The 21,737-nt window shown below is 48.4% G+C and overlaps 1 protein-coding gene across 2 annotated transcripts; it reads right to left on the minus strand.

The window, feature by feature from the left end:
* Nucleotides 1-3,185: 3,185 nt before the first annotated feature.
* On the minus strand, nucleotides 3,186-21,075 carry LOC132490887 (pancreatic lipase-related protein 2). Of its 2 annotated transcripts, none has more exons than XM_060099718.1 (12): nucleotides 21,027-21,075; nucleotides 18,405-18,559; nucleotides 16,904-17,029; nucleotides 14,974-15,108; nucleotides 14,126-14,237; nucleotides 11,849-11,968; nucleotides 10,286-10,405; nucleotides 8,142-8,260; nucleotides 7,557-7,686; nucleotides 5,205-5,316; nucleotides 4,173-4,321; nucleotides 3,186-3,286 (listed from the first exon to the last, which is right to left on the minus strand). In XM_060099718.1, exons 1-12 carry the CDS (start codon nucleotides 21,073-21,075, stop codon nucleotides 3,186-3,188), a joined length of 1,428 nt encoding a protein of 475 aa, XP_059955701.1. The 2 variants fall into 2 exon arrangements, with proteins under 2 accessions (XP_059955701.1, XP_059955774.1); XM_060099791.1 differs by having other exon boundaries at nucleotides 3,186-3,249; nucleotides 4,154-4,321.
* Between the last annotated feature and the right edge of the window lie 662 nt (nucleotides 21,076-21,737).

The following is a 21,737-nucleotide window of genomic DNA, read 5'->3' on the forward strand; positions in this document are numbered from 1 at the left end:
CTCCTTTTAAGTTGTCATTTCAAATATCTCATATTTCTGAAGGTCAGGAATAAACGGCACTATTAGCATTAAAAGCTAGTAAAAGAAAAAGTAATTTGTTGTTCATTTAGCGTAACGTTTTATGAAATAGCTTTGTAAAGTATTCACATTTCTTTTCCCCTGTGGAGTCTGAGAAGACAGGATGAAGGTGCTCCAGTCTTAACGAAGAGCTTTGTATTGCATCTTTGATGCTGTTAACATCTTGGTTCAGTAAGATCTCTGTGGAATTACAAGGTTTGTGCTTGGGTGGGTAAATGCTAAGAAATAAAGCTGGCCTCGGCTGGCTCCAGCAAGATGCTGCCAGGTCCTGGGTTTGGTCCTCATCAGTAGTACCATTGACACAGGGTCGACAGCAAGACACTGAGGACAAGTGGCAAGACTGTCCGAGACTGAAGATGGAGAGTTTTGATGTGACAGACACAAGTCCCCATGAGCAAGAGGAGAGAGGCTCTTGCTGTGTGTCTTGGGAACAATGGCAGATAAATCAGGATTTGAATTCAAATACAGATGGGGACGATCTTGGGGTCTTAGAAACCTTTCACCAGTGACCCCTCCTACTAGCCACAGGTCCCGAACTCCAAAGTATTGTAAACCACCCCCTCTCTCCTTTTTCTCCTAAATTTGGATAAAAGATCAAAACTACCAAGAAATAACATTGACCAACACCATTGTAACCACCACCTGGAATTAGCAAAGATGAACATTTTGTCATATTTGCTCCAGATCCTTTTGTAATGAAAACTAAATATAACACCACTGATAGAGGATTTTGAATGTCCTTCTTCTGATATTTTGTACCACATCTGCAGTGAGTAGTAGTATTTTGTGAACAGAAATGTACTTACATGGTAACCTCTCTATCTAAGTGGCATCTTCCTGACACTTGCTTTTCTCTTCAACGGGACATTTGGGAGATCTATTCATGGTGATATATACGGACCCTCGCTCATTCTCTGTCATTGATGAAGCTGTATTTTGGGTAATCGGAATTTCATTTGTATTCCCTCAATTACTAGTGAGATGAATCTCAAACATTTATGATTCAGGTGTCTCTTTGCGTGTCGCCTGCTCATATCATTTTGTCCACTTTTCTATGTGGCTGTCTTTTTCTTTATGCATTCTGAATACAAATCCTTTGTTGGGTCCACTTCAAATACCTTCTCGGAGGCTGTTCTTGGCTTCAGTCCTGTCCTTGGTGTCTCTGTTACTCTTAAAGAATAGCTCAGGCCTGCCTGCCCCTCCTGCTTCATTTATTGGCTATTTCTCATGTGCCCGGCACTGTGCTAAGTGCTATGCATGCTTTGTCTTATTTAATCATCACAGCCACCCTGTGAGGGAGGGCTACTGTTATTCCCAGGTGTGTCGAGGTTGAGAAGTGAAGAAGCCAGCCCACGTAGTACAGGGAAAGAGACAGCTGGGACCCAAGGTGAGCTCCCCCTTCCTGCAGAGCTGGGCATTTAAGTTCTGTATCACACTCAGAGAACTAGCAAGAGGAAAGATTAGAAAGTGTCGTTACAAACTCTTAGAAGGAAACACACAAGGCAGTTCTCAACCTTGGGTGCACGTCTCCAAGGAGTTTTACAAAGTACTGGTGCTGGGCCCCAACTCAGAAATTCCATGTGGTCTAGGGTGTGGCCTGGATGTGGGGTTTTCTTTTAAACCTTCTTTTAAAGCCCTTCCTCCATGGCGCAGGCAGGTTTCACCTAAATAATGCTCAGAGCTTGTCACTCATGCCACAGGCTGCTCTCACACGGGGTCTTCTCTCTCCCTCAGGATGCTGAAAGCTGAGTGGGCAACGTGTGGAAGCAACCTTTTCAAACAGGACAGAATTTCACTGTCTAAGGATATAAAATACATTAGGACAGGCCACACCAAGTGCCCTGAGAGAGATGGTGGCAGAGGCGGACCGGTGGGATGTTCTAGGCATTACCTGTGGCCAAGTGGCTCCAGCCCCCCAAATATTTTCTGAAATGTGACCCCAGAACATAGAGAATGTCAAACTAACACCTCAAGATCAAACTAATACTTCAACGTCAAAACAAGGCCATTAACAATTTTATTATCATAAAGATAAAGAGGCCACCACATTTTTTTAAATCATTTCTCCTTTATTTTTTTATTTTTTAAAATCTTCATTAGAGTATAATTGCTTTACAAGGGTGTGTCAGTTTCTGCTTTATAACAAAGTGAATCAGCTATACATATACATATGTCCCCATATCTCTTCCCTCTTGCATCTCCTTCCCTCCCACCCTCCTTATCCCACCACTCTAGGTGGTCACAGAGCACTGAGCTGATCTCCCTGTGCTATGCGGCTGCTTCCCACTAGCTATCTATTTTACGTTTGGTAGTGCATATATGTCCATGCCACTCTCTCACTTTGTCACAGCTTACCCTTCCCCCTCCCCGTATCCTCAAGTCCATTCTCTATGTCTGTGTCTTTATTCCCGTTTTGCCCCTAGGTTCTTCTGACCATTTTCTTCTCTTTTTTTTTTAGATTCCATATATATGTGTTAGCATATGGTATTTGTTTTTCTCTTTCTGACTTACTTCACTCTGTATGACAGTCTCTAGGTCCATCCACCTCACTACAAATAACTCAGTTTCGTTTCTTTTTATGGCTGAGTAATATTCCATTGTATATATGTGCCACATCTTCTTTATCCATTCATCCAATGATGGACACTTAGGTTGTTTCCATCTCCGAGCTATTGTAAATAGAGCTACAGTGAACATTTTGGTACAGGACTCTTTTTGAATTATGGTTTTCTCAGGGTATATGCCCAGTAGTGGGATTGCTGGGTCGTATGGTAGTTCTATTTTTAGTTTTTTAAGGAACCACCATACTGTTCTCCATAGTAGCTGTATCAATTCACATTCCCACCAACAGTGCAAGAGGGTTCCCTTTTCTCCACACCCTCTCCAGCATTTATTGTTTGTAGGTTTTTTTGTTTTGTTTGTTTGTTTGTTTGTAGATTTTTTTGATGATGGCCATTCTGACCGGTGTGAGATGATACCTCATTGTGGTTTTGATTTGCATTTCTCTAATGATTAGTGATGTTGAGCATCCTTTCATGTGTTTGTTGGCAATCTGTATATCTTCTTTGGGGAAGTGTCTATTTAGGTCTTCTGAGGCCACCACATTTTTAACAAGGGTACAGAGTTTGTAAAATGTCTTCTTGCACCATGTCGCTGCTGCAAAAATTATACCTGTGAAAGAAAACATTTCCAGCATGAGGCTCGTTTGCTTGTGGAAGCGTGACCTCAGATGAGTAAACAGCTTTTGGCCAACTCGCTGGGATTCGGACCTCTCTGACTGAAAAGCTTTTTGCTACACCAGGCAGAGTCCAAGTGACTCTCACCCAACAAATCCACTCAAAGAACCTCCTCCCCTCCTTGGGCTTTTAATGAGCTGAGAGTGAATCAGTGGTCAGACCAAAGATTTTCAAAGTCTAGGGGGTTTTGGGCCTAGCAATGATGATCTTCTTTTAAGGTGGATCATATTTTAAACACAGTTAGGAGTTCCCATATTTTAAACACAATTAGGTACTCTCCCAACTCCTACCAAGTAAGATTCTATTTCCTCCAAATGAGAAGAGCTTTCCCCCATAAGCTAGATCCCAACACATGCCGTAGTCTCCAAACAAAACAATTTACATTAATACCTGCACCACAGCTGAAATTAACTCAGAGATTTCCTACAAGTACTGCACGTGTCTTCCTTATTGCTTAAGGTAAAAGAGTTTCATATTTGCCTGTTCCTTGAATCTATGCCTTACCACTGAGGCCTTGCTCCTGTCAAGTTGAATTTGGCTTAAGGAAAATGATTGATTTTTCAAAGTAAATTGGATGGATAGATGGAGAGTTGAGATGAATAGTTGGGTAGATGAATGGATGGATGGCTGAACAGCCAGAAGGGTGAGGAGACAGGTCTGGAGAGATGGCTGGATGGATAAGTGGATAGGTAAGTGGATGAGCGGAAGGGGCTGGATGAGTGGAGGAGTTGATGAATACGCATATGGGTAGGTGGGTGACTGAACACATGGATGGATTGGTGAATACATTGATAGCTAAATATAGAAAATAAAACTTAGATGGAATAAAAGGTACTCACTCAGCCCTGTCTTCACCACTTTGCACTGTAATTCGGGAAGCCCCCAATTTGGGCCGGAAGAGATTTATCACATTGTTGTTCCAGAGGAACTTGACCTTCTGGACTTTTCCTACATTGAAGTCCACATCAATGTCATGCATATGACTTGCATCTGGTTGGAGAGATCCTCTGAAAACATAGACAGAAAATGTTATATCAGCTGGATATATAAATACATAGGATGACAGCAATTTATTTTTTCTTCAAACAACGGCTGCTGTTTCTGGTTTTCTGAAAATAGGTTGTATGACTTCATGCACATCCAGGGGCTGCTAAAACACAAATGTATTTGTGAAGAACAGACCTGTAAAAAATACTGGACTCTAGATTTCCATTGTCTTAGTTTGTCCCTAGAGGGAAGTTAAGTATTTGGGGTGGCATATTAACCCTATTAGTTCACTGCAGGACTATATTAATGCAACGTCTTATGTTAGAAGATGCCTGTGGGTCAGCCGAGGTCATTTGTTAGCCGCTCATATGTAGCGCAGGAAGTTGTCAAAGAATTTTAACTTAACACGAAAATTATTATGGAAAAGTTCGTGCAAAAAACAGAATCTCTTTTTACAGCACGGTTATGCATTCATCCAACACACATTTACCAAGTACCTCATATGTCCAGCAAAAGTAGGTGCTGAGGCTACCACAGCAACGAGAAGCTGGCCTCAGGCTTCCTGTGTGTGTGTTGCCGGGAAGGGAGTTGCCATACAAACGTGCCTGGCCTAAGGAGAATTTGATTTTCATAAAACCTAAGTCAGGAAGCAATGACTGACAATCCAAAAGGAGTCAGCATTTGTCTCATTTTAAATAGCCAGTCCCCCTCTGGGCCTCACTCCTCTCGTGTGTAAAATGGGGTGATTGAACCAGATGCTAAGCCTTCCTTCCAGCTTTGACATTCCAGGATTCAATGGTCCTGTATAATAGATAGCTAGATTTATAAAGCAGTTTATACCCAATCTTGTATAAAGAATCTATTATGGAAAGTGTGGTCATTTCACTTTACTATCAAACTTACTTGAAAATTTCATATTGTTTTGAGTTTCCATTACTTCCATACAAAGCAATCTTGATGTAACCACTCACTTTCTTTTTTCCAGCCAGTGTGACAGAGACCCTATATCTCCAACCTGTTGAAAGAAATACAATCATTCGATTAACTCCTCTTGTTGAAAAGAATGACCCCGTGGACGCAGTCTTGTTCCAAGCTCTAAGTCCCCCGCGGATGAGAGGTAAGGGTGAACGTGAGTAATGATTTCCTAAAGCGAGGTTTGGGGTCCCGGGATTCAGATTGTAGGTGGGGGTGAGGGACTCCAGAGGAAGTAAATCTTATACTTCAGCACAATCTCTTGTTGATACAGCAATGTATGTGCCCTGATGGATGCAAGGCAGCCGGTTACTGCACCTGTGTACTCTGGGTACACATCACTGGCCATCCCCAGAAAAGCCACAGGGAGAGGGAGACGCTCGTGGCTCTAATGTTTGGATAAATCACCTACCGCTCTTTTAGTTTCTTGCTATTTTCACATGCAACGGACATATTCTCAATAGAAAAACAACCCAGATAAATTAAAAGAAGAAACAACCTTCATCAGCTCCCCATCTACCTGCCCTGCATCCCGGGTCCTTCCCTGACGTCACCACTTTGGTCTCTATACTTAATCAAGTCCAGTGGTTCCCAATCAGGTGGAGATTTTGCCTCCCTGGGGACATTTGGCAAAATCTGGAGGCTTCTTTGGTTGTCACACTGGGGGTGAGGTGGGGTGGGTGTGGAGAGCTACTGGCATCTAGTGCGTAGAGACCAAGGATCTGTTAAACAAACTGCAATGCACAGGACAGACGCCTACAACAACGAATTATCCAGCCCCAAATGTCAGTAGTGTGAGGTTGAGATATGCTGATCTAGAGCTTTCGCTTTCTCTTTCTCTTTCTCTCACACACCTATGTACATAAAAGAATACAGGCTTCTTTTCCCTTCTTTAAATAGTACGTGCTGTTATTCTCTATTCACTCCCCCCATCCCCACCCCAGAATGATTCCCTTTCTCTGTCCTGCCCTGTGTTCCAGAATGTTTGCCTCCCACCCCAGGATCCTTGCTGCTGGCTTTTAGCTGGGTTTAGCCAATAAGAGGTGTATGCAGGAGGTCAGAAGGCAGGAGGAGAGAGGTGCAGGTGTCATCTCCCTGGCTCCCCCCTTGCTCCAGAACCATGAGTCTTGCAGAAACTCCCTCCTTCTCTGCATTCTGGGAGCTGCATAGCCACCAGATTCCGGGGGCCTCAGCATCCCTTGCTTTTTTTTTTTCTTGTTACAGAGAAAAATATTTTATTATAAAATTTTGGAAAATATGAATATGGGTAAGTAAAAATTTAACATGAAAATCTTGCTTGTTCCTTTAACCCTGCCCACACCTCTAACAGGAGGCCCTTCAGTAAAATCTCTCCATTTGAGCCACTTGGATGAAGTCTGTCTCCTGTTGGGACCCTGACTGATACATGACATGTTGCAGGCTGTTTTGTCACTTGCCTTTCCACTAAATATGCCTTAGAGATCTCTCCTCAGCACATAGAGCTATCTCCTTCTTTTGAGCGGTTCTGTACAGTATTTGGTGGTTTACCAATTGGTGGGTATCCAGGTTCCTCTCTCCAATCTTCTGGTATTAAAAACAGTGCTGCAGTGAACACCCTTGAGCACTTTCTCATGCAAGTATTTTCCTAAGGTACACTCTGAGAAGTGGAATGACTGGGTTAAAGGAACATACACATAAGACTTTATAGAGAGCGCCAAACCGTGATCTTTCATGATAAATATTGTGAAGATTACATGAAATACTGTATGCGAAAAGAGTTTTGTGAAGTGCTATATACATTTTTTTAAATGTAAAAATCCATTGAAAAAGAATTGCTCTTCTATTCGGCTACCATGTGATATTATTTATAACAAAAGAATCTTGATCATTTTGCTATCTTGTACTTTTTTCATGAGAAGCTGGGCAAAACAACAACAGAAATGCAGTGTGCTTGTGTGTGTGCAGGGGGACTGGCAGAAGAGGTATTTAGCTAGGAGACGTCTTGACTTACAGTGGCTTTGCCCCACCTTGCCCTCTTCTGTTAATGGATCCATCTTTCCTGCCACTGGGGTGGGTGGACATGTGACCCAGCCTGGGCCAATCACTGTACTTTATTCCATTGATCAGTATTTTTGGTTAAAGGGGTGAACTTGAGATCCAAGACAAATGCCATTCTACTGTCTTTCCATTATAGCTTAAACTGGTTGGAGGTGAGTTTCTGTCAATTGCTCCCAAGGGTCCTAATAAGGCTGATACTCTAAAATTATTTGCAAGAATTTTTAAATGAGTAAAATGGAAACTTACGAGTGAAGTTACCACTGCTTCCTGTGTTCAGGAAAAAAGTTTGTCCCACAGCACTGGTTTTCCCCTGAAATTGGTCAGCATAGTGCCCCATTTTGGGGCATCCTTCAGCAGGACAAGGGAAACAGCCACTCTAGTGAAAGAAAACAGTCTGTCTGTGAGTCGTAGGCCTTTGACTCACGCATTTTCCTTTCCATCCTCCTATCTATCCATCCATGCATCCATCTATCCCTCCCTCATCCATCTTCTCATCTACCTATGCTTCCTTCCATTCATGTATCCATTCTACCCCTTATCCCCCATCCACTGATCCATGCATGCATGCATGCATCCATCTACCCATGCATCCTTGCACACACTGGGAATTTTCCAGAATGAAAAGTTGGGGATCTAGGGAAGGCCCAGCACAGTTCAAGTCTGTGCTGTCCCCCTCGTACCCATCCTATTCCTGGGAGGAAGGCTCTGTGAGCCTCAGCATTTCTAGTGCCTCCTCTCGTTAGCCGTGGAGTTACATCTCTGCTCTGTTCCAAGCCAAAGGGACAACACCACCATCACCACCAACTTCCCTGGGCCCCTGCTGTGACCTACCTCCTGAAACTCATTGTAGGACGCACAAGGGTAGCCCAGGAAGCCTTCGGGGCTGAGGATACTGCTTGAGTAATACTTGTAGCTTCTTAGGTGATTGCAAGCCACAAAGTCTTGGGTTCCTGAGAAGGCAAAGGCCAAGGGCGCTCACAAGAGGCATTAAACTTTTGAAGCCCGAACCATTCTGACCCAGCGAGGAATCACCTCCGCATTTCACAGGTGGGTATTGCTGCCCCTGAACACCTTGGTCACAATTCAAAATTTCTGTCATTGACCTTGACATACTTTGGGGCAAGTAGAAAAGCTGGGGGCTTGTTTAGTAGTGGTGGTTGGCCGGAGTCGCTTTCCTCTCCCCGGCACTGTCCATTTTCTGGGGTGGTCCCCCTCAGGGCTAGGCAAGTGTTAGGGAATGAGAAGGTCTAACAAGCACCTCTGTCTAATCCCCGGGAGCCAGGCATGTAACGTAAATGAATAACGAAGGCTTGGGGGAGTGGGGGGCGTTGGTTAGAGACATATCATACTTCACCTTTCGCGTGAACCAAGCTTTTCTGTCTATGGGCTCAGGCTGAGAAATTCTTCCTTTTTACTCCTCCAGGCATAAGGTAAAAGCAATGGAGAGCAAGGTCCCCATGGCCTCTGGCTACTTACTCTTTCACTGCATTTTATTTACCGTCTTTCTCTTTAAACCAAAGTCCTCTTGTTTGGGAAATTGTCTTTTCCTGTCTCCAGCTACTAGGTACAAACTTCCCATGGAGTGATCCACAGTGACCCTGGCATACCTGGGGACCACTGCTGGGGGGTCTGCCGGGCTTCATCCGCCACCCGTGGGGCAAGGAATGTTGCCCTTTGTGCTTGGGGGATTAGCTCTCCATAAGCCCCCCAGTCCCGCGCACCCCGCACCAACACTCATTACCAGACAATAGGACCTGTTTCGAACTTAACTGTCTCTTTCATCCAAAATTGCTGCCCAGGGATTCCATGTTAGAGAAGCAAGCGGATGTCACTGTTCCTCTGCGGCCAGGGTGACTCGGCACGCACACAACAGAAGCACATTCCAGCGACCGGTCACCTCTCTAATTAAACCTGGGCTCCTTCCTATTATGTGTGCCCTGCTCGTCCCATCTGAGAGGGGGCAGCCCTCACTGTGACTCTGGTGTTCTTTCAGAAAGCAGATCAGCCAAGGAGCCACCCCTCGAGTTACCTGGTGCTGAGCAGAGAGGAGGTGAAAAGCTCCACCGACTGTCGGGGGATGTTGGCTATTGTTTTATCCACTCTGCTCTTTCACATGAAGCACATGCAAGATTAAAATGCCACGGAAGGCCGCTCAGCTCAAGGTAACAAGCTGGACACAGAGCTTGCTTTGCGCCAGGCCCTGCGCAGGGTCCTGAGGAGTCCGCGTCTCCCAGGCTACAGCCCCTGGCCTCGGGGAACTCCCCGCTCAGAAAAAATAAAGACTAAAATGAGACGATCACAGACTCAAAGGCTCCACTTTTAGGGAGGAGAGTGAAGCCTGTTCTCAGGGGAGGGGCAACAGGAATAGCCCCAGGCCAGAACAAGGGACGGCTAATGGAGATGGTACTTTAGATCACCTAACGTTAGGGGTACTGGGCCTGCTTTCTCAGATAAATGGAGACACGTACAAGGCTCGTCCCCCAGACCCCCAGGTCTCCGCCTCCATGCACGTGCCCCTCAAACCCACAGGGCACGTCCGTCCTCCCCCTTCCCCCCATCGTCTTCTTACCAGCTGGGTCCAATAGCAAATGGCAAGAAAGTCAAAACCCTCCAAATCTTTGCTGATGCTCTGCAGATCTTCAAGGAGCCTGCACTGAAGGAAGGGTGGGGGCCAAAGGCAAAGCTGGGTCCTAACTGACATGCCGCTAGTGCAGCCCACATCTCAGCATCCTGCTAAGGGGGAGAAGGCGCAGGCTGGGCATGGGGTCGGGCTTTGCCGCCAGAAACTGGGCTTAAATATAAGGTGGCCTTGGGCAAGTTTTATCACTTTTCTGACCCCATTTCCTCGTCTGTCAAATGGGACTAACCAGAGTAACTCTCTCGTGCCGCTGCTGTGAAAATGCCCGGCACAGACCACACCGCCTGCCTTCTCCCCAAGCGGAGCAGCTGCTGTCTTGCTTCTCTCATTTACATACCTTCCCATATTCCATTTATATCAATGATGGTTGACAGGGTATTTTTCTGACATCCAGGCATTTCCTTTCCTCCATTTGGGTAGAAATCCAGGTGGCCCACCTTTTGGCTCATTCCAAAACCTGAAACATTGGCAGCAGAGGTGAGTGGGAGGGAAGTGGTCCCAGAGTCAGGTGGTGGCCACGAAGAGCGTTCAACTCCTTCCAATGGGAGCAAGAGCCTTCTTGGCAACTTCTCCCCACAGTGCAGCCCCCCGTCTCTGGCTCTGCAAAAGTTCTCAGATGAGCACTTGGCAAGACAAGAAAGGAGTTGGGGCTTCCCTGGTGGCACAGTGGTTGAGAGTCCACCTGCCGATGCAGGGGACACGGGTTCGTGCCCCGGTCCGGGAAGATCCCACATGCCGCGGAGCGGCTGGACCCGTGAGCCATGGCCGCTGAGCCTGCGCGTCCGGAGCCTGTGCTCTGCAACGGGAGAGGCCACAACAGTGAGAGGCGCACGTACCGCAAAAAAAAAAAAAGAAAGGAGGAGAGAGCAGAGGACGTAAGATGAGGGGGGAGGTAGGCTCTGGGTGAGCGGGCACATGTGTATTTGTGTCTGTCTGTCTGTCTCGGGGAGGCCCTGAACAACACGATACCATCATCGGTGTCCTGATACCATTATGCACCAGAAGACACATATCAGGGCAGGGCTGGTGCACTTTTTATTACTTTATTCATTTTAAAATTTTGGTTTCTACATTATAGTGTTACACTGAGACCACGTAAACTTTGTTATTATATTGAGAACCACAGCATAATGGCTAGGTGGTTTGGATTTTGAAGCACACAGACCTGTGATCACATCCTGGTTCTTCTTACATATCTGTGATCTTGACAATTACTTGACAATTACTTGGTCAGTTACTTGACCTTGTTGAGCCTCAGTTTCCTCAGCTATGAAGTGGTAAAAACAATACCCACTTTTCAGGGTTTTTACAATGATTAATGAGCTAATGTATGCAAAATGTTCAATGCAGCACATGGTAAACACTCCATAAGTGACAGGATCATCAAAAACATACCTTTTATTGGCACATTTCATGAGTGGTTATACAAGAAAATATTGAAAAAAGAATGTTAATTTTAGAAGAATTCAATTAAGGGCGATATTTAATCTCCAACAAAACAAACTGTAAGCAAAGCTTTGACAAAAGAAGAAAAAAAATGCAAAGATTACCTTTGCATTTTGCAAGTACAGGTCAAACATCCATAATAAATACCACTCTGGATACTGACAGACTAGGGAAGGATGCAGAGTTTGGAGACTGAGTGAGCCTTCCACAGGTTATAGAAGACTTTTGTCCTACCTGGGGCCTCAGGCTGATATCACTGGTGCTGAACTGGCTGTTGGTTTGTGGCTGACACCCATTTTGACTGGTTGGTGCCCAAACACCCATTTTGACTGATTGGTTAACCATTTTGAATACCACCCTGTGGTATGTGTGTGCAGGTGGGGGAGGGTGGCAGGGTGCACATGCTCTCATCAGTTATAGCCCTGGTCCCTGAGAGGTGGGGTGAGGAACTTACCCAGGAAAGGGATTATGGGAGCAGAATCTGTGTGAATCACATCCACAAACATGGCATCGGACGGGTCCAGCCGAACCTCCTCGGGCGTGCCCTGGAAGCATGGCTGTGCCGGGTCCAGCCCTAAGAAGGGGGAGGTGGACAGGGAGGCTGCACGCTAAGACCACCCAGGATCTAAACCCTGTATACACAAAATCCATGGGGATTCCTGGGCAAAGCACCCCACGCCCCAGCAGTCATAGCTTGGAGAATTGAGTCTGTAGCTCCTGGTCTGCTTGGGAGAGAGGCTGGGACAGAAAGGCTGCCAGTGGGGTCTCTGCCCGTCACAGAACATCCAGAAATCCCCACTGCCTGGCGTCATGGAAGATTGGGATGGTACCCTTGCTCCCCGCGTCTCCCGTTTCCTTTTTTCCCTCACACACGTTCTGTTTGGCCACTGCCCTCCAAGACTGAGCTCCCGGGCCTGGCCCAGCTCCTCCACAGTCTCCGAGCCCTGCACAGTCCATTCCCCTGCGTCTGCGGTCATGGCCCCCGGCCTGCCGCTCGCTCCCCCGCCTTCTCCCCTAATCTCTCTCCCCTCCAAGACCCCCTCAAACACGACCTCTTCATGGGAAATGTAGCCTCTCCTTTTTTGGCTCATTCCCTCCTCATGGCATAGGATTCTTTTGCATTAGTTAATTCTGCTTTGGCTTTTAGTTGCCTACTTAGTTGTCTGCCTCCTGCACTAGACTGTGGATTTCCTGAGGCAGGGGCCGTGCCCAGTTCATCTCCAAAGAAAAGCAGAGGGTTTCCCTGGTGGCGCAGTGGTTGAGAGTCCGCCTGCCGACGCAGGGGACACGGGTTCGTGCCCTGGTGTGGGAGGATCCCACATGCCGCGGAGCGGCTGGGCCCGTGAGCCATGGCCATTGAGCCTGCGTGGCCGGAGCCTGTGCTCTGCAGCGGGAGAGGCCACAACAGTGAGAGGCCCAAGCAAAAAAAAAAAAAAAAAAAAAAAGAGAGAAGCAGAAGGTGGAAGGAGCAGGGCCCTCAGGACTCGGTGACCTCCGTCTAATGCTGGCTCTGCGCAAGGCCAGGGGCCTGTTCTCCTTGAACCTGGGAAGCGGGAATAACAACAGTAACTCCCCTGGCAGGGTTACTGTGAAAATCCCATGAAAAGACCTAAGAGAAAGGACATGGCAAACTTAAAAATTCTAGGTTAAAAGGAACTGTTGACCTTTTATCCTTCACCCGAAGCCTAGCCTGGTGCCCAGAACAACAGACGCATTCGTTAAATGCTTGAACAGTTTGCGTAAGTTACATACTGATGCGGTGCACCAAACGGTGGCCTGTGTCTATGTCCGTGTATTCATTCTGAATAGTGTTTCCTTCCTCCATTCATTCTTTTTTTTTTTTTTTTTTTTTTTTTTTTTTTGCGGTACGCGGGCCTCTCACTGTTGTGGCCTCTCCCGTTGCGGAGCACAGGCTCCGGACGCGCAGGCTCAGCGCCCACGGCTCACGGGCCCAGCCGCTCCACGGCATGTGGGATCTTCCCGGACCGGGGCACGAACCCGCGTCCCCCGCATCGGCAGGCAGACTCTCAACCACTGCGCCACCAGGGAAGCCCAGGGAAGCCCATGGAAGCCCCCTCCATTCATTCTTTTTTTTTTTTTTTTTTGCGGTATGCGGGCCTCTCACTGCTGTGGCCCCTCCCGTTGCGGAGCACAGGCTCCGGACGCGCAGGCTCAGCGGCCATGGCTCACGGGCCCAGCCGCTCCACGGCATGTGGGATCTTCCCGGACTGGGGCACGAACCTGTGTCCCCTGCATCGGCAGGCAGACTCTCAACCACTGCACCACCAGGGAAGCCCTCCATTCATTCTTTACTGAGCACCTCCTATGGCAGGTCTCAGCTAGTCACTTTCATTTTCTGCCTGTCCGGGCACAGCACAGACATTCAATAAGTATTTGTGGAACTGATGAATTGATCTTTTTCAAAAATCAGCTCACTTTTTAAAAAACTTTGCCGTACGCTAGCAATAATAACCCTGAAGTCATGAGTTTCATGTGTTAGTTATATTTTTCTTTTTTTATAAATGTATTTTTGATTACAATCGTGTATTTTCTAGTTCACATGAAAATATATGAACAATTATTTTTTAAGTCCCCTGCACCACCTAAAACCAGTTCCAGGAGGACCGGAAGGGGCGCCCTTGGCCGTGGGAAGCGCGCGGGTCTCGCCTTCCACCGCCTGCTCCCCTGGCTGGGCCGGCGCCCGCCCCCAACCCCGGCCCAGCGCCCCTACCTGTGATCCTGCCCACGCGGCCCCCCAGCCTCCTGCCCGCCTCAGCGGCCGTGTGCGCGCCCAGGCTGTGGCCGATGAGGTGCACGTTCTCGGGGCCATAGCCCAGCTGGGTCTGCGGAGGGAAGGAGCGTCAGGTCCCAGAGCACCGGGTGGGGACGCGCCGGCTCTCGGGGAGCGGGGAGCGGGCCAGCACCCAGGCTGGAAACTCGGGAGGAACGACCCCCGGCTCCAGGCCGCCGCCTAGGACAGCGCGACCCGACCCCTGGCTGGCCACAGTCTGCAGGTCCCGGGGTCCGGCTGGCGCGCGGGGTAACGGTGCTGACCAGCGACCAGCGCGTCACCTGCAGGCCGCCTTGGCCGGGACTGGCAGTGCTCTGCCGGCTGCCACACGCAGCCCACCGCGGACCTCCCTCCCCTCGTCCCCGGCAGGGGCTGGGCCAGTGCAGAACGTGGTAATGGGCCGGGCTCTGGTGTTCTCCAGATTCGACCTTCCTGGAGGCTGTAAGGGACCTTCCCTGAGAGCGAAGACTCATCTGGGCTGAGAACTTCAGCGCAGCCCAGCCTGCTCTACAATTCCCAGAACAGCCTGCAAGGAAGGCTTATTTCAAAAGGGGAAACTGAGGCTTGAAGAGGTTAGTCTGCCTCAGGCCCCACAGCTAGGGATCTTCAGGACAACCCCGGAGGGAGGAAGTTTGCAGCTTCATGTAGCAAAGGCCCTTCTTGGGCTCCCGGCTTTCAGGCTCTGCCTCTACCCATGGGTCCCCAGGCTGCCCCTGGGTGCCACGGGGCACTGGCCTGCCCCTCTCCCTGCCCCCTACCCACAGGACGTGGCCCAGGCAGGGGGTTACCGACAGCCCTTGTATTAAGTAAGCTATCTCCGCTCCCACGACCCGAGTGTTGTGGACAGCTTGGGTGTATCCTGTGCGGGCCCCGCGCTTCCAGTCCACACACATGCAGTTCACCTTCTCCACTTTAAACATTTTCTGGGAAAGACAAACATGAGGGAGAAACCAGTTTATTAACAGCCACGGGTTGCACACTCCAGAGATAGGAATTCACAACCGTCAAGCATCTAGCTTGTGTCAGAGCTTTAATAATCCTCACACTTGTCCTGGTCCGCACCACAGTGCTATGAACTGGGTATACTTACTCCCACTTAGCAGATGTGGAAACTGAGGCCTGGAACAGAGTGACTTGTCTAAGGTTTTACAGATGGTCATTGACACAACCAGGTCAGAAAGATGACTTACGAGGTCAGGGGTTAGCAAACTACTACCCGAGTGCCAAATCCACTTGGGTAGTAGTTTGCTAACTGCTTTTATGAAGTTTTATTGCAAACAGCCACACCCATTTGTTTACATAGCGTTCATCTCTGCCTCATAGCTACAACAGAAGCCATATGAGCTGAAACCATATGACCCACAAATGCTACAATATGTATTACCTGCTCTTCTACAGGAAAGTTTGCAGACCCTTATACTAGATAGTTGAAGCCACAGAGAGGCTGCTTTTATGTTCCCAAAAATGCTTTGATGGGAGATATAAAGTATTGAGGGACAAGTTTAATAAGATGAAATTTAGACCGAGGTAGGAGACAACTCTCCCGGATACATGCATCTTTTGTATCATGTAGTGTGACCCAAGCACAGATACTGGTCCCTTGGGGAGTGGAGGGAAGAAATATCAGAAAGGGCTACACTATATCCTTTGTTCATTTGGGGAGGTCCTGGACTGCATTTTGAAGTTGGGAGTGGTTGGCTGGGGGGTCAAGGCATCATGGTGGACCACATACCCTCGGCTCTCCAATTTCCAGGTCCGCATAGCCTCCCTCTGGAACTCAGGAGGCACGTGTGAAACCCCAGACCAAGAAGAACAAAGAGCGCTCGGGCAGAAGCTGCTCAAGGTCTTATCCCAGCGCAGCTTAAGCCTCTAAGAGCCGTGCCATGGGCACCTCCTACAGGCTAAAGCTGTAGACACACGGGATTGTGGTGTCTTGTGGACAGAAGACCTCGTTCCGCATTCCACCCCTGGATTCAACTTTGGGCAAGCACTGAACTTCTCTTTGCCTCAGTTTCTTCATCTATAAAATGAGAACCATAACTGTGGCTGCCTCACCACGTGGCTGGAAGGGTTAAACGGGACAAGGACTGTGGAATGATTAGCACATGCCAGACTCACAGTAAGTGCTCAGGAAATGGATGGTATGAATAATAATTCATTGCTAATATTCATGATCACTATAGAGCTGCACTGTCCAATACTGTGGCTACAAGCCACGTGTGGCTCTTTACAATTAATTAAAATGAAATAAAATTTAAAATTCAGTTCTTTGGTCACACTAGCCACAAGTCAAGTGCTCAGTAAGCACAGGTGGCCAGTGATTCCTGATTCAGGTAGTGCAGATATAGAACATTGCCATCATCACAGAAAATGCTTTTGGATAGTAGTGCTGTGGGGGGTAAAGTATTTTTTATGACATACAAGGGTTTTATATAAACCATCAGAGACAAGCGCCAGGTAATTTGCTGTTGTCTCCACCTCTGGGACTTTCTGATTGGACTCTGGGTCTTTTCAGCCTCATAAGGAGATGTTTGACTAGAGGTTCATGGGTTGGGAGACCTTGACATTGGGTGCCCATGAGAACCCGAGTTTTCCTCAGTGGTTTTAGGATGGACCCATCTCTCCTGGGAGGTTATCCTTTCCCAGCCTCAGGGGATGCAGCGTTTGACTCCATGTGCTGGGCGCTGCTCTCACCAGGTGAGGAGGGTGAGTGCCTACCTTGCACAGGTCAATTATCCAGTCCTCCTCCCCCTTGTCTAGGAAGCCATGGATGACGAAGCGCGTCTTGCGGTCCAGTTGGAAGTTTGAAGCCTCGATGGTGGCTAGGTCAGTGACATTGATCCGCTGGTTAAATTAGAAAAGATGAATTTGAATGTTGGCCTTTCCAAGCCACAGACCCATTAGAGCCCATTCCTGTAAGACCAAGGTGACAGATTCAACTCCCAAGAAGTTGGGTGAGGCTAGAACAGGAGTTCCTGACTTAGGGTTGGAGGATAGATTCAGAACGTCCAAGTTTATTGATTTTTCTATACTGACATGTAGCATTTTTGTTAATTGTGAAATTGAGCAACAAACATAGCAGACTTAGCAATACACTGTCACCAATAGAGGTGGCAGATATTTTCATTTTATATTACAGTTGTTACAGATATTTAAAAATATCATTTGTACTCATTACTATTTAAAATTACAGAAGTTATTAGACCAACCCCTAGACCTTGTTATTTAGTGAGATAATAAAGCAGCACACATATTACTATATCCCATATTTATCTTTTTAAATGTTCTGATAACTGTTTTCCAGTATAATTAGTGTCCTTTTTAATCCAGTGTTTTTTATTTTATGCATTTAACCCTTCCTGCTCCATTGAGGTGCATCTCCCCTCATGCCTGATGCTTCTGGCCCAGGGGTTCCTCAGCTTTTCTGTGCCAAGACCTCTTTGGCCATCTGGAGAAGCCTATGAATCCCTTCTCAGGATTTTTTTTTTTTTTTTTTTGCATAAAATATATTTTATTTTAAAAAATTATCTTTTAAAATGGGGACTCTGGGTGGGTAGTTTGTCACCTAGAATCCAACAGTAGGTGACCTCGGGGACCTATAGACAGACACCCTGCTCTCTCAAACTTGGTTTGGGATCAGAGCTGTGAGCTGCTTGAGTTCTGAGCAAGTTCTTCCTGTTCACTTCTGAGCACCTGGAGGAAGCCTGCTGGCCTCCACCTGGCAGGCCTTCTGGGAACTGAAAATTGCTCCAGGGGACCCCAAATTTCTCCTTTGTCATTAAATGTCCCCTGTTCCCCTTCCAGCTCCTGAGGAAGGATTTACATCCCCCGATCCCTACCCTCTGAGGGGCTACGCTCCTTCCACTGCCTGGTTCGGAAAGAAGACAGACCCTCTCGGGGATACATAGGTCTGGGCTTCTCCATAAGAGCTGCTCACACCCCCTTACTCCCCAAACAGGGTTCTAATCCTGGGAAGCCCTGCAGTTCTGTGCACAAGTGTGTGAATGTGTCAGTTTCCCGGTTGGGCGTCCATAGATTTCATCAGATACTCGAAGGGATTTATGATCCCGAGAGCTAAGATGTCTCTAAGTCTAACACTGGTGAGGGAGCATCATGTAAAAAGTTCCAAGGCAGTGAATTATTCCTCAGACAACCATGTGAAGGCTCCAGCGTGGGCGCCCAAATCCCCCACCATGCGGTCATTCTATGCCCCTCTTACTTGGTAGTTATTTGGATTCTCATTTGTATACAGAAGAAAGTGGGTGTCAATGTCCTCGGGAGACCAGGGAAATAACTTTAAAGGCCGCTGAAAGATCCTGGTCCATGGTTTTTCATCGGAAAAGCAGCCAAAAGGTTTGTAGCAGATCTCCTTTCCTGGGTCAGGAAGAGGAACAAACAGGACACTTGTGAGGTTCTGAGAAGGAGCAATGTCATCTCAGCTACTCGGGAGGACTCTTCAGGGTACAGCTCAGGGCTGGTGAAGGCCAGTGCTCATCTTTATCTTTGCTGTCAGTGTTCCTCAGACTTCTGTGTTGATAAGAACCACCTGGGGGCTGAGGGTGACTGAGCATATACACACCCCCAGGCCCGTCCCTCAGAGATTCTGATTCAGAGGGTCTGGGGTGGGGCCCGAGAAACAGCATATTTAATAAGTGCCTCCGTTCATCAGGCAAGTTGGGGAATCACTGAGAATTCCTGAGAACCTTCAGCCTTAAAACTGCCTCTTGCAGGAAACTCCCAGATGGCCCTTTACATCCACTCATCAACTCATCAATGTCGGAGCACAGAGATGCTACTCAATGAGTCTTGAGGTCTCTCTTACATCCAGCACAGGCCGTGCACACAGTAGGCATTCCTGGGCATCTGTCCAGTCCACATGTCTTCACGTCATCCTTCTATGCACCTTTGTTTTTTCCAAATTATTCTCTGCCATTTCAGATTTCCCTGTTGTTCTTGGAAAAGGTAAATGTCTTAAGAACAGGGAGAATTTATTTTTGCATCATACTGTGTATAGTAGGGACTCAGTACATGCAGTTGATGACCTAAATAACCCCATCTAAATCTGAGGGTCCTTTCTCTAGTCCATGACATATTTTCACAATTATGTCACCCCAAGTATAACCAGGGGTGACATAATTTCAAAACCAGAGGATTACAATGGATTTTCTCTCTTAGGCTTCCTCAACTGATGGAGCCAAATATTGGTCATTCATTCAAAAACCGGTAATAGTTAATACTTGTTGTTTACTATGTACCAGATACCACACTAGTGTTTTACCAGTATTGGCCTGTTTAGCCTCCAAACAGCCCATGAGGAAGGAAGGAATATTACTTCTATTTGACAGAAGAAGAGCCCAAGGCATGGAGATGAAAAGTCAGCTACCCAAGGCCACAGCCAGTGGTGGAGCCACGATTTGAACCCGAGAAGCTTAACTGGGAATAAAAGTAGGAATTGGGGAGCCATAGAGACAAATCAGATCGAAACCCGGCCCTGAAAGAGAGGAAATCTAACTGGGAAGGAATAAAGACAGCGTTGAATTCATTCTGGGAAGAGGGAACAGTCCCACAGGAAAGGCCACAGGAGGCTAAAGCAACTTGGCTTCAGATGGTAAGCGCAGGGGCTTCGATGCCAGGTTAAGATACTTGGGCGTTAGGTGGGTAGTGGGGAAGTGCTGGGGGTGCTGAGCCCGTGAGTGGGGTGGGGGCCAAGTATAAGTGACTCAGAGGTGGGGGAGCCTGGGGGCAGGGGAGAGGCGTTCTGACCTGATGGCAGAGGAAGTTAAGGAAGAGGTGGGGAGATGGGGCTAGGGGGTGCTGTCCAAGCCTGGTGTGGGACAAGTGAGTTTGAGGCATGGTGGGAGGCCCTGGTGGAGCTGCCTGGAACATGGGAGGACTGGGGGTGTGCTGGTGGGGACTGGACAAGGGAGCAGTCCTGAGGAACAGAAAGATGAGGAGGGCACCTGGAGTGACCTTTGGGAATGCCCATGTCTGGGGCAGGAGGAAGCAGCAGATCAGCGAAGGAGACCAAGAGGGGTTGGAAAGGCCTGAGGAACAGCCAGACCCCACCTGGGCTCTTCTGTCAGGGGGCCGGGTCTGGCTGCAAGGCCGGGGTGGAATTCCAGAAAGGCAAGAGGGGACTGGGGACAAGCTGAGGAGACAAGGGGGAAGGGTCTGGATGCAGAAGAAAGCCCTTGCAGGGACTGGAGGAGACCATGTCTGCTCTTGGGGAGACTGTGCTCAGCAGGGTTTGGGGGCCCGAGCCAGGCAGTGAGGGGTTCTGACTGATGGGAGAGGAGGTGAGAAGACCCGGCAGTGTGGGAAAGAGAGCACCTGCGAGGTACACCTGCGGGGAGGTGGGGGGATGGGCATAAGCAGATTTGGGCTCAGGGGGCTTTGGTAACAAGGGAGGTTTCAGGACACGTAGAATGTGGGTGTCTGCATCTCCTCTGGGCAGGAGGCCGGGCAGGACGGGAGTTCACAGGGGGACACGTCCACAGGATTTTAATCTGCAGACGTGCACTTGTCCATGCCTAGGGACTGAGGGTACTGGGGGCCTGACAAGAATGTCCCACTGTCCACCTGGCCCAGCTGCCTGCCACCTCCGCTGCCTGCTCCAGCCACTGGAGCCTTTGCAGGAGGATGGAACAATGCTGGGATCATCCTTGTTGAGCATGGTGCCCTGTCTTTACTGCAGAGTCATCACTCCCTGACTGGTAGCGATTGCTGTTTCATGCAATAAGAATAAGGCTGTTAATTAGGAAGGAGATGATGATGATGTCTCTGTCTCCCCCAAAGGCCAGCCCAGGCCCGGTCACCAAAGGGATGGTGGCAGCATCCTCACCTCTGACTGTGGCCAGCAGGAGAAGGCCGATGGTCCAAGAGGGCAGCATCTTCAGGGATGAAGACAGAGACACGCATGGACACCAGATGCACAGGCACGAGGCTGGCGGACAGGGCAGGCGGCCCTCAGCACACATGGGGCCCTCCCTCGAGGTGGGGACCCTGAGGCTGAGGCCTCCCTGCACACAGGGAGTTGGGCAGCACCTCTCTCGGACCCTGGACCCAGGGTCTTCGCACTGCTGTGCTCCCCTGTTCTGGGCCACATCCCCCTGGCAGCCCTACCCCTACCCGGCTCCCTGCCCACGTGGGGCTGTGACTTACTGTGTGGCCCCAGAGCTTCCACCTGCAGCCCAGCAGGTTGGTCATGGCCTTTTATAACCAGACTTTATCCTTTGGATTCCTCAGAAAAGGACGGGGGTGGGGGATAGATAGGGCTCTGTACATGCCAGGTTTGAACCTAGGTTATCATAAACACATAAAGCCAGCTCAGCCGGGGAGCAGGGCTGTTTATAAAGTGAGATTTGAGGAAAGGGAAACTGACTTTATGGGATGGCAAAAAGCTCTGTTAATCTGAATTTACAGGTACAGTTGCCAAAAGATCGTGTTCCCCAGGTGATAACAGGGAAACTCCAAGCTGTAGTGCCGCCCACTCAAAATCCTCTTGGAAACAGGAAGCCCAGACTCATCTCATTGCCCTGCAGACACTGGCAGA

The sequence above is a fragment of the Mesoplodon densirostris genome, chromosome 1, assembly GCF_025265405.1.
Source record: "Mesoplodon densirostris isolate mMesDen1 chromosome 1, mMesDen1 primary haplotype, whole genome shotgun sequence".
Taxonomy (NCBI): Eukaryota; Metazoa; Chordata; class Mammalia; order Artiodactyla; family Ziphiidae; genus Mesoplodon; species Mesoplodon densirostris.